Source organism: Crocuta crocuta, unplaced genomic scaffold (genome assembly GCF_008692635.1).
Source record: "Crocuta crocuta isolate KB4526 unplaced genomic scaffold, BGI_CrCroc_1.0 scaffold127, whole genome shotgun sequence".
In the NCBI taxonomy this organism is placed as follows: Eukaryota; Metazoa; Chordata; class Mammalia; order Carnivora; family Hyaenidae; genus Crocuta; species Crocuta crocuta.
Window position 1 is genome coordinate 4,090,780 of NW_027532008.1, and position 18,844 is coordinate 4,109,623.

At 44.3% G+C, this 18,844-nt stretch overlaps 1 protein-coding gene and 1 non-coding gene across 2 annotated transcripts in view; one reads left to right on the forward strand and one right to left on the reverse strand.

Moving 5' to 3' along the window:
* MACO1 (macoilin 1) overlaps nt 1-18,844 on the reverse strand; it is a 50,422-nt gene that overhangs the window by 12,119 nt on the left and 19,459 nt on the right. The window contains exon 7 of the mRNA XM_077775525.1: nt 941-1,099. Coding sequence (XP_077631651.1) covers nt 941-1,099 — 159 coding nt within the window. The remainder of the gene's footprint in view (nt 1-940; nt 1,100-18,844) is intronic.
* TRNAR-UCG (transfer RNA arginine (anticodon UCG)) lies at nt 16,728-16,812 on the forward strand. Its single transcript has one exon. It is a non-coding gene; the product is annotated as a tRNA-Arg (tRNA).

Sequence of the window (18,844 nt, forward strand, 5' to 3'; positions counted from 1 at the left end):
CCCCCCCCCCCCCCATGACACTGAGGTCAAGGGTGGGAGGAGGAGGTTTCTCTTTGCCTGAATACAGCCTTTCCTTTCCAGCTTCGAGATGTTTTCTGAGGATCCCAAAATAGATTCTGGAGTTAAGAGTCACATGGTGCTTCATTTCAGACAGAAATTTTTAGCCATATTCCCTTCCCTACCCCCTCCACCCCTGGCTCCACCTATCAATATAAGGTGAGTTGATATCAGTATATCAGTGTAGGGTGAGGTATTCTCTGTGTATCAGTGCTAGAGCCTTCCCATATGTGAGTCAGGAGCAACAGAGAAGTTATCTGCTTATAATGCTCGAGCTCTTTAGTTATGTTGCTCAAAAATGGTGAAGGACTTCTCTTTCAATGGGGAAAGCCCAGAGCCTAGAATAGTAATCACCACTCCAGGGATACACTGCTGAGATTAAAGAAAAAAAAAATGACAGATTCATATTGAGTCAAGAAGAAATTCCAGGATGAATCAATGGAACGCATAAACAAATTCACACAGAAGAGCTGGCTTTTTGCTTGCCTCTTCAAATAAAATCAAAGTTCAATGTCATTTTTTAGTTCCAGAGATCAAAGTAAATAGAGTCCATTCCTCTGGAACCTTTCACTCAAAGGAGCAAGATCTTCATATTGTGGCAGAACTTCTCGTCACTTTTACTTATATGATCACAAAAGCTCAATAACTATTTTAAACTAAGAGAACTTATTAAAAGAAAAAACAGCAATTAATAAGCTGTTGCAATAAGTTTTTCTAGATTTTATAATATGTTGGCTACACAGGACTAAATTGAGTATTTTAAACACTTCATTGTAAACCCTGTCTTTGCCAGGTCCCTCTGTCATCACAGATCTTGTGCTCCAAGCCACAGGGACAGCGCGGCCGCCTGGCCCCCACCCAAAGGCCCCTGCAGTGCACGTACTTGTTCTGCAGCAGCTCATTCTCCTGCCGGAGCTGGCCCATTTCTGAGCGGATCCCCCGCTCGGTGCTGGAGAGGGAGCTGATCTGACTGCGAAGCTCCTGTTCCACTTGTCTGCTGGCCTGCAGGTCAGCCTTTAACTTTTTAATATCTTGTTCCAGCCTAGGAGAGGGAGAGATGTGGCATTTACATCCCAGAAAGGACACCCGCGGGGCTCTGCCGGAGAGCCTGGCTCAAGCCCCAGACCCTGGCTGAGGGCAGAAGACCCCTCCCTCCGGTGGCTCCTGCCAGCACCTGGACGCCTGCCTGTGACTGGCTCTTTAGTGAGTGCTTCTTTCTGCCTGCGTCCCCACCTCTTCCCACCACCAGAGAGTAGCTGTGGGTTTCCTCCAAATGTTTGTGAACACGGACAGGTGAGGTGCTTGTGAGTTCCTGAAGGCTTGGGTTCCCACCCCACCGCCACCGCCCACAATACCTGCATCCCCTGGTGAATTTCCAATGCCCCTCAGCAAGGGGGATGTATTAGTAACAGCCGGTTTGTGACCCACCTGCTCTGGTACATTCTGCCAGAGCAAAATTTACCATCTGAGATTCCCTCCCACCATGGGCCTAGAGAAGAATGTCTAAGACAACGTCTGAAATTGCTAGCATCCTTGCTAAATGATGTTCACACTTGGGGCGACTGTGACAGCAGGGCTCCTGAGACTCAACAACAATGAAAAAAGGAACAAATGACACACTGAAAATCGGAAGCAGACTCCATCTGTGAACTGAAGCCTATCTTCTCTCTTCAGTTCCTTACTTTGGTTCCATCTATTTTCTCTAATATAGTAATAGCTTCGTTTTAAGCAATATGTCTTGGGGGACTCTCATATGCACATGTAGGACTGAAAAGCGTCAACAGAAAGTAGAAAATCAAGACTCTTCATGAGAGGTCTTTATAATTTCACTAGGGGCCAACGAGCAGCTACTTAAAGTGATTAAACACTGACACAAGGAAGGCCGTGATTAAATACACTCGAGAAGGAATGCTAACTAAGATTTAATGAGAACTTATGTGCCTGGCACCGTCCTACAGGCTCTAATGCCATGAACTCGTTTAGTCTGCACAACCGTGGGCCAAGGGCAGGTTATTCGTCCTATTTTCACAGATGAAGAAGTCTAGATCCAGGCAAGGTTCCAGCCCGTAGTTACACAGGCTCGGGAACCCGGTCTCTTCCCCAGCAGGCTGAGCCATGGCTCGGTCATCACCCCCCATGGCTCGGTCATCACCCCCAGGTATGGGCAGAAGTACCACAGGCGCTCTGACAAGAGATGACGAGTCAGGTTGGGCCTCGAAGGCTGGGCAGGATCTGAAGAAGTAGAGGGGGGGAGGGGGCATTCTAAACAAGGGAAAACATGCTCATAACTAAGGACGGTCATAGCTACTTGGGGACAGAATCATCAGCTTGGGCTCTGAGGAAAGCTTGGACTCTGGGAAGAGAGTGAGAGAGGGTAGAAAGGGTCTGGTGATTGGGACTGTGGAGGGTGGCACTGAAGGTCAGGCCGAGGTTGTCCATCCTTTCCAACAAACAGGCAGGCAAAAATCCGTCTGCCGTGATGAGACCCTTGTGCATTTCACTGACTCCAACATTCCAACAGAACCAAGATTTCCGGATGGCAGTGGTGACTTCTCCTTGGGACTGCCAGCCCCACAGACCAGTCCTTACGGCCATGTTTTGTTAAGCACGCAGTCCCCAGGGCCACCACAGGGATCAACATGTACTAAATATATGTTGCCCGGCCTCCCTTAGAAAACCAAAGAGCAGCTCTATTTACCATCTACCTTTCGTCAGCTGAAATGAAATCTCAAAAACAAAAAGTCATAAGTCATCGATGGTCACTGCCCAGGAACAGTAGCCTATCCCCCTGTCCCGTGTCCAGGAAGGGACTGGCGACCCAGAACACCACTGGGTCTCCTGACATTGCTCACTCCCCAGGGAAGGGGTCACAAGTCAACATCACGCCACATTCTCCCCATTGCCAGGGTTATTCCTGTTGAACGGCCTCCCAGACCTGCTCTGAACAATTACAGACTGGCATTTATACCATCCCCACACCATCCCTCATTCACCTGAAATAACCCAAAGCAGGTCGACGCTGTCAGGTTATCCCCATCAAGAAGTTTGGCTGAAAAACACGTTACGTTATTCATTTTGCCGGAGAAAAGTTAATTTCAAAGTCTGAGGATTGCATTTTTAGCAGAAAGGGTGAGTTTTAAGAGGAGACTCGAGGCTTATTAGTGTGGTTTACTAATGGGGTTTAGGATCAGGATTCTAGATTCAGCCTTGGTGCCAACTCTGCCACCCTGGGCAAGGCATGTAGCCTTCCAGGCCTCAGTTTCCCTATCTGAGGCTAATGACTTCTAAAGTTGCTCCCGGCTTGGTCTAGGATTTCTAGGCCTGACACACTTACCGCTGGCCGCCGACCTGTTTCTTCAGATTAGCAACCTGAGCCGTATCATACGCAGAAGCATGGAATCAAGTTCCCCACAACCAGCCATGGGGGCAAAGCACGGCCACAGTTGAGAACGAAAGAAAAATTAAATCTGCTGAGGCCAGATGTCAGTAATTTTGCCGTTTTCACTTTTTTGCGTCTTTAATCTATAAAGGCCAATTTTTGTATCCTGAACTAAAAATAACGACAATAATCTGAATGAAAACTTAGAGCTCCTTGAAAAATGTAAAACATTGGAGAGTTAACACAATCATGAGAACAAAAATGCAAAATATCTTAACTGTAACTTCCAGAGACCATAGAACCCAGAACACCAATATATTTTCTTATGTAGAATTATGAAATTTTGTCAAAGACAATACAACAAAAAACAGAACGGCATGGTTACAGGGGTTATGAAAATTCATAAATTGTATACTTTGGATTTGGGCACGTTTGTGTGTGTTACACTTAAGTAAAGTCTATTTTTAAAATAAAATAACCTAATTTTATAAGACAGGGAAGTATAATTCAAATGGTTCAGGATGTTCAGAGCGCCTAGGTGGCTCAGTCGGCTAAGCGTCCAACTCTTGATTTCAGCTTAGGTCATGATCTCACAGTTTGTGAGTTCAAGCCCTGCATGAGGCTCCATACTGACAGTGTGGAGCCTGCTTGGGATTCTCTCTCTCCCTCTCTCTCTGGAGCTCCTCTGCTTGTGCTCTCTCGCAATAAATAAATAAACTAAAAATGCTACAGGATTTTCATCACTGCCATTAATTCTATAAAATTCTTTTTTTTTTTTAATTTTTCAGTGTTTTATTTATTTATAGGAGAGAGAGACAGCGTGAGCAGGGGAGGGTCAGAGAGAGAGGGAGACACAGAATCTGAAACAGGCTCCAGGCTCTGAGCTGGCAGTCAGCACAGAGCCCGACGCGGGGCTCGAACCCACGAACCGCGAGATCATGACCTAAGCGAAAGTCGGACGCCTAACCGACTAAGCCACCCAGGCGCCCCTAATTCTGTAAAATTCTGAATTACATGTTCTCCAAACAGCTACAGCAAACCTGTGAGCTGACCCCTGCATTCCCAGTTTAAGAAATGCCAATCTGTACAAACACCGCATGGTGATATGCAAGATACCTTAAAGTGCTAAATGGAAAACTCTCAGGAATTTTTAAAACTTCCTAGGGGAAATTTTTTTTGTCTCCCAGAGAAAGCATTAAGCTAACCTTGAATGTTATATCATACATGTATAGTGAACATTCAAGGTTAGATTAAAGCCTTCTCAGGGGGCCTTGGTGGCTCAGTTGGTTAAGTGTCTGACTCTTGGTTTCAGCTCAGGTCACGATCTTGGGGTTTTGTGGGTTCAAGCCCCACATTGGACTCTGCGCTGGCAACAGCTGGGAGAGACTGCTTGGGATTCTCTCCCTCTTCCTCTCTTTGCCTGTTCCCCACTTGTGCAGTCTCTCTCTCAAAATAAATAAACCTAGAAAAAACTGATGCTTTCTCTGAGAGACAATAATATATACAATATATATTTATATATATGTGTGTGTGTCTATATATATATATGTGTTTTTTTGTTTTTTTTTTAATTTAAAGTAGGCTTCACACCCAGTGCGGAGGCCAATGCAGGGCTTGAACTCATGATCCGGAGATCAAGACTTGAGCTGTGACCAAGAGTCAGATGCTTAACCTACTGAGCCACCCAGGTGCCCCAAATGTTCACTATATTTTATTTATTTATTTACTTTAATGTTAATTTATTTTTGAGAGACAGAGTGCGCACAAGCAGGGGAGGGAGGGGCGGGCGGGGGGACAAAGGATCTAAAGCAGGTTCTGTGCTGACAGCACAGAGCCCAACGCCAGGCTCAAACTTGCAAACTGCAAGATCATGACCTGAGCTGAAGTCGGACGTTTAACTGAGTCACCCAGGCACCCCCTCAATGCTCACTATATTTTATATTTTCACTGAGGTAGGTGGTAATTTACAATCCCTTATTAAATGTATTTTTTATTGGGAAATTAACACTCAGGCAATATTAAGAACTGCATATAACAGAAAAGCATAAATACTGGAAAAAAAGGTAAAATAATTATTAATCCTCTCATCCAGACAGAACCAGTCACTGTTCACAATTGGTTTCCTTCTGTTCTGTGTTTCTACTTTCTCTTTCTCCATACAAGTCAATATTTTTTAGTATTGGTGAGAGAGCCCCACATACACAGTATGCACATCTTAAGTACCTTCCTACACCCTTAGGAATTTTGCATAAACAATTTACCTGCTGTATAATATTCCCTTGTATGGATACACTATACAGTTTCTAGTTTCTAAAATATCTCTCAATTTTTGAGATATGCTCAACAGAAAAATGCATACACGTTTTAAAAGAATTATGTGAACTAGTAAATTGAACTGGATCAGGCTAGTCTAAGTGCCAGGAACATTTATTAGACAAGTAACTACTACTTGCCTTAATGGTATACCTATTGGTGTGAAGCACAGGAAGTACTGACTACATGGTGTTAGAGGTTAAGGCTAAATCCTCAAATGCATTCATGGGATTTTATTAAAATGTCGATAGCTACCACCTGAATTAGAAACCTGTGGTCAGGAAGAAAATGAGGCAGAAGTCACAGTTTATAACCCTTAAAACTGATTTCTATAAATAGGGATCAAAAGAAAGAGGAAAAAAAAACCCAATGCATCCATAAGCTCAGATCCTTTTATCAGAGCTAAATCCTACTTTCTTCCCATACAACAGACGATTAAGATACAAAAAGGAACTTCACTCTATCTAGAACTGCAATCTCATCCCCCCCCCCAAAAAAAAAACTGAAAAGAAAAAGCTTCGGTAAACGCTCANGAAATCAGTGCCCTTCCTGCTGGCCCAGCTCCTGTGGCACCCCCTGCACCCCACCGAGGTCTACCCAGCAGTGTCCCCGCGTGGGACGTGGGCACCATGGCAGAGCTAGAGTCTGTGTGTCTACTGATTCTGTCACTTGTGCCCCATTGGACCAGGCAGGGTCCTAATCAACTCAGAATGTGACCTATCAGGTCCAGACCCCTCTCCTGGCCACTTTTACGGTGATTTTAAAAGACAGCACCCAACCTGTAATCTGTGAAGCCACCTCTGACCTCTGGCAACTACCTCACTCCCAGTGACGGTGGAGGGGTGGGGGGCTCATGTAACCTGAGGTCTCCTCTTTCTGGAATTAGGACCCCAGAGTGGGGTAGGCTAGTAGCTCAACTGTGCGGGGGAGGGGCACAGCAAAGGTCAGGACGGGGTGGGAAACACCTGTGGCTGAGCTCTATTGGGGGGAGGTGGGACACTTGGCCACTACAGTCCCCAAGTCCTAGGCCAGAGCCTGGGGAGTCGTCGCACTTGCCGAGAAGCCTTGGGACTCCAAGGTGGGGTGGGGGTGGGGAGGCAGCACAGGACTGAGAGCAAGGCCTGATGGCAGATGCCACCACACCAGAGCCAGAAGAGCCCTCAGAGGTAAAATTCAGGTCCTTGATGGGGAATGTGAGGCTCGGGGAAGGAGAGGGGTTTGCTGAGGTTTGTGTGGGAGCAGAGCCGGGACTGGCAGCAGGATCTCCGATGCCCTGTCACATCCATTCTCTGNGTCTTTCTCTCTCAAAAAAATAAATAAAACGTTGAAAAAAATTTTTAAAAAGAAGTACCATACAATCCAGTAATTCCACTTTTGGGTATTCACCCAAAGAAAACAAAAATACGAATCTGAAAAGACATCTGCCCCCTATGTTTCCTGCAGTGTTATGGAAGCAACCCAGGTGTCCACCATAGATGAATGGATAAAGATGTGGTGTGTACACACAATGGAATATTATGCAGCCATAAAAAAAAAGAATGAGATCTTGCCATTTGTGACAACATGGACAGACATAGTTACATTAAGTAAAATAAGCCAGACACAGAAAAACAAATACTGTACGATCTCACTTATATGTGGAATCTAAAGAAACAGATGAACAACAACAAAAAACAGAGAAACAGACTCATAATGCAGAGAACAAACTGGTGGTTGCCAAACGGGAGAGGGAGAGGTGAAATAGGTGAAGGGGATTAAGAGGCACACACTTCCAGTTATGAAATAAATAAGTCACGGGGACAAAATGTACAGCATAGGGAATACAGTCAATAACAGAATACGCTTATCATGGTGAGCATTTCATAATGTATATAATTGTTGACACACTATGTTGTACACCTGAAACGAATTCAATATTATGTCAACTACACTTCAAAAAAACCCCCAAAAAACAAAAAACAACTTACAACGTTGCTTGTTTTGTAAGAAAAGGGGCTTCACTAAGATCATCTCCAAAGCATACAGCCAAGTGGCTGAAGGATGACGGGTGCTTCTAACAACCTCATCGCACCAGCCAAAATTACCCTCTCCTTGTTTCCAGACATCTTCTGCCTATAATTATACCAGCCCTTGGGGAGGAATGGCCTCCAATTTTCAAGTCTCACTCTTCAAGGCCCAGTTAAAAAATAAAGACCAAACTAAACAAGCCCTCCAGCATGAGGTGCAGATCTCCAGGGCCCAGAGCCCTCTCTCCCTCCAAATGTGAAAGCCTTTACTGTGGGTGATCCTTGCTGGCTGCTAAGCCGTTGCCCTGTGCTGTTTTTTAATTTGTTCAGGTTTTTAATCTTTTCCTGGGTATGTATCTTATTTCTCCAAAGACTATATGTTCTTTGAGGCCAGGGGCTGACTGTGCTATAAAATGAGAAGCTGGAACTGTATTTCAATTGTTTTACAATTTAAAAAATGTTTATTATTTTTGACAGGGAAAGAGAGATTGAGAGTAAGAGAGGGGAAGAGAAGGAGAGGTAAGAGAGAGAGGGAGACACAGAATCCAAAGCAGGCTCCGGGCTCTGAGGTGACAGCAGTGAGCCCGATGTGGGGCTTGAACTCTCAAACTGTGAGATCATGACCTGAGCCCAAGTTGGACGGATGCTCAACTGACTGAGACCCCAGGTGCCCTCGGAACTCTATTTCTGAAGTTTCTTCCAATCCTTACAGGCCACTGTCTCTAACTCTCACCCAGCGTCCATCTCCTCAGCACTTAGAACAGGGTCAGCTCTGGCAACAGTCCACCTACAGCAGCCTGTCAGATTTTCTGGTTAATAGTGGTTAAAGGAGACAGGGGTAAACGGGCGTTTGCTTATCAAGAAGGCAGGTGTACATGAAAAGAATAAATGAGGAGCAACTGCTTCATCTTGGCAAGGACCTAATTCCATTAGGAGAGCCCCTGTTACGCATTAATCATACAAGACAAGGCTTGTTTAGGACCACACAGCTGTCTGAAGAACGCTGAGCTCATACATTAAAGCTCTGTCTCCAGAAGAAATAGTATTTACCCTCTCCACCATCTCCCTCCTTTCCCCTTTCTAGGTTATTCTCCCTGACAGGACGGGCAACACAGGGCATGCACACACAAACCCAAATGTGCCTCATCTTTAGTAATAAAGATCTACTACGCTGACTTGAACTTGCTCCCACATGTTCTACAGACCACAGCTCTGAAAACCATGAAATGAAGCTGCCTCGGGTCTCACTGTGGTTACTATGATTGCTTACCAGGCACAGATATTCAAAAATAAGCAACAGACTGATGATTACTAAGTAAAACCATATTACAAAATACCTTATGTTTCTGCTCCCTAATCTGTCAAGTGCAAAAGGTAAACATGTTCATTGCCATCAAGAATGCAAAGGGAGAAAAGGAATCCTAGAGGCATTCATGTAATGGGTCCAATAGGGAAACAGGGAAAGTGACTTCTTGAAACCCTTCAAGGATAAAGGTGTGAGTGCTACAACTAGCATTTTCAATAAGGTCCTTAAAGGATGTGGTCAGATTTGATAGTTTGGACCAAAAGCCTTTAAAATATTCATGCCATTCCCTGACATTTATTCCGAGAACTGGAGACACGAAGACATGTTAAAGTGTGTTTGTTGCAGCATTACTTATAACAAGAAAAAAAATCAGAAACACTTAAATATTCAACAGAAGACTGGCTAAATAACTTGTACATTCATGTGTCTGACTGACATGCACCCAATAAGAAACCATTAAGGAAGAGTATGTGATGACACAGTAGCACACTCATGATACAGTCAGTGAAAAAGACAAGTTACAAAATATTACACATAGTATGAGCTCCGTTTGCAAAAAAATAATATGTATGCCCTGAAATATATGCACGCAAGAGAGAAGAGACTAACAGGATATTATATTAAGATAGTGACTCTCTCTTTTTGATCTTCAAAGTTGGATACAATCAACATATAGACCTTATTTTTATTTTAAGTTTATTTACTTTTTTTTTATTTTTGAGAGAGAGAGAGAGAGCACGCATGAGCGAGTGCACATGAGCTGGGGAGGGGGCAGAGAGGGGGAGACACAGAATCTGAAGCCGGCTCCAGGCTCCAAGCTGTCAGCACAGAGCCCGACCCAGGCTCAAGCCCACCAACTATTGAGAGTATGACCTGAGGCGAAGCTGGATGCTCAACTGACTAAGCCACTCAGGCGCCCCTAGAACTTATTTTTAACATTTTAATTATGAGTTTATAATTGGGAGAAAATCATTTTAAAAGAGGAGGCTACAATGAGATATCACTTCACACCTTCTAGAAGGGCTGAAATCAACACCACAGGAAACAACAGGTATTGGTGAGGATGTGGAGAAACCCTCTTGCATTGCTGGTGGGAACTCAAAACTAGTGCAGCCACTCTGGAAAGCAATATAGATTCCTCAGAAAGTTAAAAACAGAACTACCCTATGATCCAGCAACTGCACTAGTGTGTATTTACACAAAGGATACAAAATTACTAATTCAAAGGGATATACACGCCCTGCTGTTTACAGCAGCCTTATGTACAATCATCAAACTATGGAGATAGTCCATGTATCCATCAATTGGTGAATGGCAAAGATGTGGTGTGTATGTAAAATATTACTCAGTCATAAAGAAGAGTGAAATCTTGCCATTTGCAACGACATGGATAGAGCTAGAGAGTACTATGGTAAGCAACATAAGTCAGAGAAAGACAAATACCTTATGATTCCATTCATGTGGAATTTCAAAAACAAAACAAATGAGCAAAGGGTGGGGAGAGAGGTAAGCCAAGAAACAGACTCGTAACTATAACAGAACCCTGGTGGTTACAAGAAGGAAGGGGGCCAGGGGACAGGTGAAATAGGTGACAGGGATTAAGGAGTGTACTGTCATGACGAACACTGGGTCATTCATGGAAGTGATGGATCACTATACCGTACACCTCAAACTAACATTACAATGTATGTTAACTAAATGGAATTTAGATAAAAACTTAAAAATATGTGAAAGAGGAGGCTATTAATCTCCGTTCCATGGCTTTTCAATTTTTACTGTTACTCTTAGATTTGTCCATGTCATACACCAGTTTCAGAATAATCTGAAAGCCTTAGGGAAAGTCCAACTCTTTTACTTTATAAACTTTTTAGGTCACTCCAAAAGAGGGGGAATTTAAGCTTCTGGAGCAGAGAACGCCTCACTTCCTGAATCTACATCAACTACTTCCCATTCATCAGTTCCTATCAAAACCATAGTTTTTCTTTCTTTGTTTTAAAATGTTTTAAATGTTTATTTATTTTTGAGAGCAAGAGCGAGAGTAAGCAGGAGCAAGGGGAAGCAGAGAGAGAGGGTGACACAGAATCCGAAGCAGGCTCCAGGCTCTGAGTTGTCAGCACAGAGCCCGACACAGGGTTCGAACCCACAAACCATGAGATCATGACCTGAGCCGACATCGGACACTTAATTGACTGAGCCACCCAGGCACCCACAAAACTATCGTTTTTCTAAATCTAGACTCTAGAACTACAGTTTATTGCCCCGGTCTGGCTCCCTCTGGAAAGCAGAGAGCAGACATCGTTCTGACATCAGGCTTCACAGTACGCACACGTCCTAAGGGATGGTGCTGGGAGGCCACATTCTGAACCAGCTGGCCTGTGAAGTCTGAATAACCAGCATCCCTGTCCCAAATTCTGGGGTCTTTTAATGCTCCAAGGACACGGCAGAGAAACATCTCAGCGTGGGAGAAGTCACTGGTCGAAAGCCTCACAGTCAGATATGGGCATTCAACTGCAAAGGGGATGGTCTCTGGGGTGGAAGGAGGGACTGTCAACAGGTGCCTGTTTTCCAGAATGCCAAGAACGGAAGGAGAGGATAAGGCAAAAAGTTCCCATTCATAATGTGGCAGATGAGTTCATGGGATTTACCAGATATTCTGTAATGGGAAAGTCCTTCCCAGAGGAGTCAAGTTTTGATTGGTAGGGTTGGGAGGGGGGGGTGTTGAGTGTGTGTGGGGGGGAGGAACAAGATATAAGAATAACAAGAAGGGTCAGGTGCAGAGGTTGCAAACTGGTAAGCCAATCTGGCCTGTAAACATGTTTTGTTTGACCCTCCCCGACTTTATAACTGGGAGCTCTGACATAGATATCTATCTTTGGCATCTCTTCAAAATCTCTGAAGATTTAGCAACACCTTTGGCAACACCGGGCCTGCAGTCCCCCATGGCGACCACCAGCTGTCCCGCAGGAAGGGAGCGTGCATCCTGACTCCCAGGGGCCAGGCGCGGTAGTGAATGCAAACGGTGCCAAGCCCAGCCTGTGCCATGCCAGGGGAAGAGTAAGGGCAGCTGTCCTCTCCATTTCATTACTCTGTTTCTTTCTCAAGCCTGGTACAACGCTGGGCCAAGAGAGGTGAAACGTACCTTGAGAGACAGAAGAGCGGTCATTCGTCCCATAAAAGAGAAACCAAAACTTGTAGTCCTGAGAGTCCCAGCTGGCTGGGAAAAAGGTCTCAGACATTTGCAAAGATTGAAGTATGCCCACACTGGCTGTCAAAGGATTCAAATAGCTAGTTTCTAAATGATGGCGTGAGTCACATTTAAAGAATATAGTTCCTTTTCCTTGGAGTACCTCCCCTTCGGGGAATCCACCACTAATCCCCTTAGCTGGAAATCTCAATTCATAATGTGCCAGCAGGGGTACTGACTCAGAATTTAACATAAGGTTTTATAGTGGTTCCTTCTGAATTCTAGGGAGGAAACTTTTCAACTGTCTAAGTAGAAATCCCTGTTTTGTTAGAATAAACTCTTAGTACTCGACATAAAAATATTTCCAATGTGGACTCCCTACCTTTGTGTTATTTCATGATTTATTTATCTCTACAACGTAATTATCTTCTTTGATTACCTGGCTATGAAGGCATTAGGCAAATTGCTGGCTTCAATTCATTGATGCCATGTTTCTCCAGAGATACATGGTTTTCAAGTCACACACTAGCCCTGTTTAAGTATAAAATTATCATGCTCCTCTTACCACATTTATATCTCAGAATATTCTAGTTCTAAATAACTGCAGTAGTTAAAATAAACTCAAACTATACTGTGAATTAATATAAACAGAGCCAACCAAATAAAACCTAGAGGTGCCGCAAATGTTATGAGCGTGGCAGGAAAGTGGAAATAAGTCGTTTCTGCTCAGAGGCAATGCTACACAAACATGAATCAAAAGCACTTTTCCACAGAGACAGAAAACAAACACACCAAATTTACTAAATAAAACGATGGCTCTACTGCTTGTTTTTTCCACTTAATCATTTCCAAGTACTTTGGTAGCAGCAAAATTCTACATATATTTAATCTAGTTAGAACCTCTAACTGCCCAGTTTGCGTAATCTAGGTTCTAAAAATTTCACACATTTTTACTAAATTCTCCCTCTGGGCTTGAAATAATACTGTTACAAACAAATCACTCTGTGTACCTGGAGAAGCAGGAAAGTCGGCTTTGGTAGCCAGCGCTCCCTGGGGAGGGCATGAAGCAAGCAAGTCTGTCAGTGCCGTGGTGTGCAGGGGGCACACACAGGGGACGCAGCCAGGGTAAAGTCCCCAGGCCCAACCCCGGATTTTCTCGGCAAACTATTTCTGACACACAGCAAAATGTATTCAAATGCAAAAGAGAACAAATGTTATCATTCTCCCTCTAGCAACAGAGATGACATATAAGCAGTCAGAACATTTTCTTTTTTAATGTTTATTTATTCTGTGGGTGGGGGGAAGGAGAGAGAGAAAGAGAGAGAGAGAGAACATCCCAAGCAGGCTCCGAGCTGTCAGGGCGAGGCCCAACACAGGGCTCAAACAAACGCAGGAACCGTGAGATCAGGACCTGAGCTGAAATCCAGAGTCAAACGCTTCACTGACTGGGCCACCCAGGCGACCCGAGTCAACACATTTTCTACCTATTGGGATTTCCTTGAAGCAGAAATGTGGGATCTGAGCTCCTGCTCCAGCCACCACAAAGACGAAGAGAATGGCCAGGGCTGGCAGGGGAGAGGGCAAGACTCACCGGGGTAGACTAGTAAGAAACACACTGAGCTTTCCTCCAAGTTCTTGGCCGAGGTGTGGCTTGTGCCTAGATCCCCTGACCCTGATGCACAACCGCCCACTGCCAGAGCGAATGGCTCTTTCAAGAGCAGTCTCTTGGATGAGTTTCCCCCACCCTGGTCCCTGGTAACTTCCAGAAATTCTTAGATTTCCTGCATAGCCTTAGAAAATAGTATTGACCAAGTACTAAATTACAAAACTTCAAGGAAAGGGGCTTATAGTGGAAAGTATTTCTATTTTTTAGAAATAAGCTTGTTAATGACCCACTTACGAGCAACAAGTAGTGGGACACGGGATGTCTGGTGCTTGGCCCATCTAATGTAATATCCTGCTTTTTGAACTGCAAGAGTCTCTTCGAGCTGCACGGCAACTCAACTTTGAACTTCACTGCACTGCGATGACTAAGGCTCATCTTCTTCCCCCTCTCTTTCTAAAATTCTCCCTGCACAAAGGGAATACTTATGCAACAGGTTATTTATTGAGTACCTACTCTGTGTACCACGCAGGTAAAAGAAAAGGAGGTCTCTGACCTCACTGAGCTTACATTCTATTATGGGTATTAACAAGTCTGTGCAAAAATTCACACTATATAGAAACAGACAATGTAGAAAGTAAATATCCCCTCTAATCAAGTACCATTGGCCATCCGGTATATACTCTTTCAAATAATTTTCTGTGTACCTGAGAACTACATCCCCCCATATTTTGTAATGGCCTCATAAACATAATGTTTTGCTACTTCCTCTCTTTTAACAATCAATCTTGGAGTCTTTCCATTACTTTCTTTTAAGATGGGTTTCCACCTTTCAAGAGAACCCTCTGTAACCTACTGCACTCAAACCACTGTGATTCCCCACCGAGGACTCTTCAGGCCCTGGGGGAAGGCTGGAATAGTCCACACAGATGCCATCTCTCCTGGGGCACCTGTCCGGGAATGCTCATAGGCTCTACCTCCTGAATCGACTGTTCTCTGTCTTATTTCTTCCCCATGGTCAGGTCTCAGCTTTGGCTTGGATTCTTGCTTTGTGCTTACCGTCTTCGGTTCCATGCACTGACTCTTCTTCCTCACTTTCTATTGCAACTTGGAACCACCACCAAGTTCTTGGTCTTTCCTGGCCTCTGAGCTAGGAACTGGCCCTATCCACTTCTGACCCCGAGCCGAGCAAATACCTGGGTAGCTCCCTACAAGAAGAACTGGTGTCTCTTTCTTCTTCTGGTACATAGCATCTGCCCCTAACTTTCCTTGTTGCTTTGAAAAGCTTCTCTAAGATGACAAAATACGAGTTTCTTGGATTTTCTCTTCACTTAGCTCTTTTTTAGTTATTCACACCAAGTCATACTGAATCCACTGACTATTAACAACCAGAATCTAAAAATACGGCCCTTTCTTTTCCAAGGATATATAATTTTTAGTTGTGCATTGACATCTTAAAATGTGGGGAAATGAAAAATGGGAAGTACTGTAAACTGTCTCCTGTTATTTTTCCCCAAAGAAAAAGACCACATGAAAGAAGCTTATGTAAGTCAGAGGTTATACAACCATCTCAAATGCTGGTATTTGGAAGACACGATTAAATTCAGAAGTACAGAGGCACGTGGGTGGCTCTGTCTGTTGAGCATCTGACTCTTGATTTCAGCTCAGGTCATGATTCCAGGTTCACGGGATCAAGCCCCACGTCGGGCTCCACACTGAACATGGAACCTGCTTAAGCTTCTCTTTCTCTCTCCCTCTGCCCCTCCCCCCCCATTCTCTCTCAGAAATTAAAAAAAATTTGTTAAAGTGCAAAAGACTGTGAACTGCCAGTCAAAACACATTTGGGCAATGTCCACCAAGAAGTCCAGTCAAAGGGGAAAGCTGGCTGTTTTAGCTTTAGCTACCTTGGCCCCCTTTTTAAGAGAAACCTAAAGTCATAAATACAAACACAAGCTTTGTAAGGGGTAGAAAGTGGAATGAAGAGTATGACATTCTTCTTCACCCCCAGCTTCAGCCAGTAAGAGAGGAGCCACAAACACATCACGGCCTGCCAAAACATAATACTAATCGATATACTCACTGATGGACTAGAACGTTATAGAGCCTATTTAATAAACTATGTTGTCATCAATCTATATGTTCGAAAAACATTTCTCTAAGATCCAGATCTGGTAATGTAAGTCAGTCCCTGGGCATGAGCGTTAAATACTCCTCAGTGTAAGTGAACGAGGTAATATTTCTTAAAGGGGGCGCCTGGGTAGCTTAATCGGTTGAGTATCCAACTTGAGCACAGGTCACGATCTCACAGTTTGCAGGTTCAAGCCCCACACTGGGCTCTCTGCTATCAGTGCAGAGCCCACTTCAGATCCTCGGTCCCTCTCCTTCAGCTGCCCCTACACACCCTCTCAAAAATAAATAAACATTTAAAAATTTTTTTTAATTTCTTAAAGTACTTCTGTATCCCTCCCTTTCTCTCCTTTCCCTCTGAGGCAAGGCCACCTCTTGCTTAGAGATTATCTAAAAAACCCCAACAAACATTTTCCCCTCCCCACTACTATCCCCAGGATTTCAAGTCTCTGAAAAAGCAAAATTATATGAACAAATTCAGCTATAAGTAACTATGTTTCGGTGTGCCTAAAGTAACCAAACAAATTTTGAGAGGAATAAAAGAGTGAGTATTCCACAGAGTATAACTTCCCCCAGATTTCCATTTGTCCCTAAAGAGAAGGCTCTCCCTGGCTTCAAACTTTCTCCAGAACTTACGATCATGGCAGTGCCCCGACCCCAGAATCCCAGGCCTTCCAGGCAGTCACTCATGGCCCCTCCTCAGCGTAAGTGGATGGGTATATCCCTGGTTTAAAGTCTTCCAGTTCAGGGGCGCCTGGGTGGCTCAGTCGGTTGAGCGTCTGACTTCGGCTCAGGTCTTGATCTCACGGTTCGTGGGTTCGAGCCCCGCGTCGGGCTCTGTGCTGACTGCCAGCTCAGAGCCTGGAGCCTGTTTCAGAGTCTGTGTCTCCCTCTCTCTCTGACCCTCCCCTGCTCATGCTGTCTCTCTCTCAGAAATAAATAAAACATAAAAAAAAAAGTTTAAGTCTTCCAGTTCAGGGCTCTTGCCAGAGCAGGTGACCAGTTACGCCTACTCTAGAATTCTCCCTCCCGAAAGGGCAAATTCCAAGCTGGGCGGTTCTGGGCTCTCTGAACCAAGCTAGCCCTAACCAGAGTGGAATTCTCAGAGACCCTGTAAGCTTTTCATGGGTAGGAGCAGATGGCCCCTTTACGATCAGAGATGAAGTACACCCTTGTGTCTTTGGCAAGAGCGAGGATCTTAAAAACACTGAGAACAGCACCTCTCCATAAAGAAGGAAATGAATGGATTCTGAATAATTCATGAATTAATAAAAAATGAATTCTTAAGTCCTAAGCACTTCTTCTATAGATTTTAGCCATCAGAGCCTAAAATGTAGCTCTGGTGCCAGTCACTGAGCCAGCTTTACCTGTGTGTATATTTAAAAGGAACAACAGCACAAAAAGAAAAATAAAAAGCAAAATCAAGCAGGTTGATAAACCTTTTTAAAGCAGCAGGGTTAGAACCAAAAGGGCAGAAATCAAGACACTCGGGTTCCAGCCCTGGCACCGGCACTCCAGCTTGGTCACTCAGACTGGCCATTTACCTTCCTAGGGCTCATTTACCTCGTAGACGAAAAGGCAAGGTGGGGAGGCTGGTCTCGACGCCTCTTCTAGTTCCAAAAAAATAAACACCATTCTAAATTCTACTCAGTTTTGTCGAGTGCAGTTCTGGGAGGCAAATCGCGGGGACCTTTCCCTTCATGGCTCTTTGTACCAGATACTATTCAACTGCATTAGAGTCAAAGTTGAGATCTTATTAAGAACAAGCACTAAAAATAAGAAAGATGAATCTTCTGTCTTGAGTCCAAAAAAAGAAAAAAGAAAACGCAGACTAGAAGTGAACCAAGGGGGCTTTTGTTTCAACCTTTCTACAGAATATCGATCACTTTACATTTTGTAGCCAGAGTTTTACGTTCTCTCCCTGGTGCAGAAAACTGGAAACAAGGAGGAGTGGCGCAGAGGAGCCCCGCCCATCGGGGGCGGTGCTCCAGTGGGAGCTTGGTGTCAAGGGCACACATGGCCAGCCGCCAGCTCTCCTGCTCACAGGCCAGGAAGCTGCCAGAGAGCTGCTCCCGTGTCACCCCGACCTGCTACGTCTCAGAGTGGCTGCTGAGGGATCCCACAGACTGCCACGGAATATTCCACATCACAGTAAAGAAAGGGTTTCGCTATGGTGGCAAAATGATGTAGATACAATTTAGGCGAAAAAATCTGGACACAAAAACTACACAAACACTACGGCCACAATTATATAAGTTTAGCTGATGAAAAGAATATACGACAAAATTTTAATAGTGATTTGTGTCATGTGGTGGGACAATTTTTCCCTTTTCTCTAAATTTTCTGTAATTTTTTCACATTTAAAATGTCTTAAAATTGGGGCGCCTGGGTGGCTCAATCGGTTAAGCATCCGACTTCGGCTCAGGTCATGATCTCGTGGTTCGTGGGTTCAAGCCCCACATCGAGCTCTATGCTGACAGCCAGCTCAGAGCCTGGAGCCTGTTTCGGATTCTGTGTCTCCCTTTCTCTCTGGCCCTCCCCTATTCACACTGTCTCTCTCGCTCTCTCTTAGAAATAAATAAAAAAAACATTAAAAAAATTTTTTAATGTCTTAAAATTGACCAGATTTTAGAAGAAATGTAGCAGATCTCATTCTAACTTACATTATTCCTTTAACCCAGCTCTGAGTTAAAATAACTGATCTTTGGGGCATCTGGGTAGCTCAGTTGGTTAGTTAAGTGTCCAACTTCAGCTCAGAATATGGTCTCATGGCTTGTGAGTCTGAGACTTGTATCAGGCTCTGTAATGACAGCTTGGAGCCTGGAGCCTGCTTTGGAGTCTGGGTCTCCATCCCTCCCTGCACCTCCCC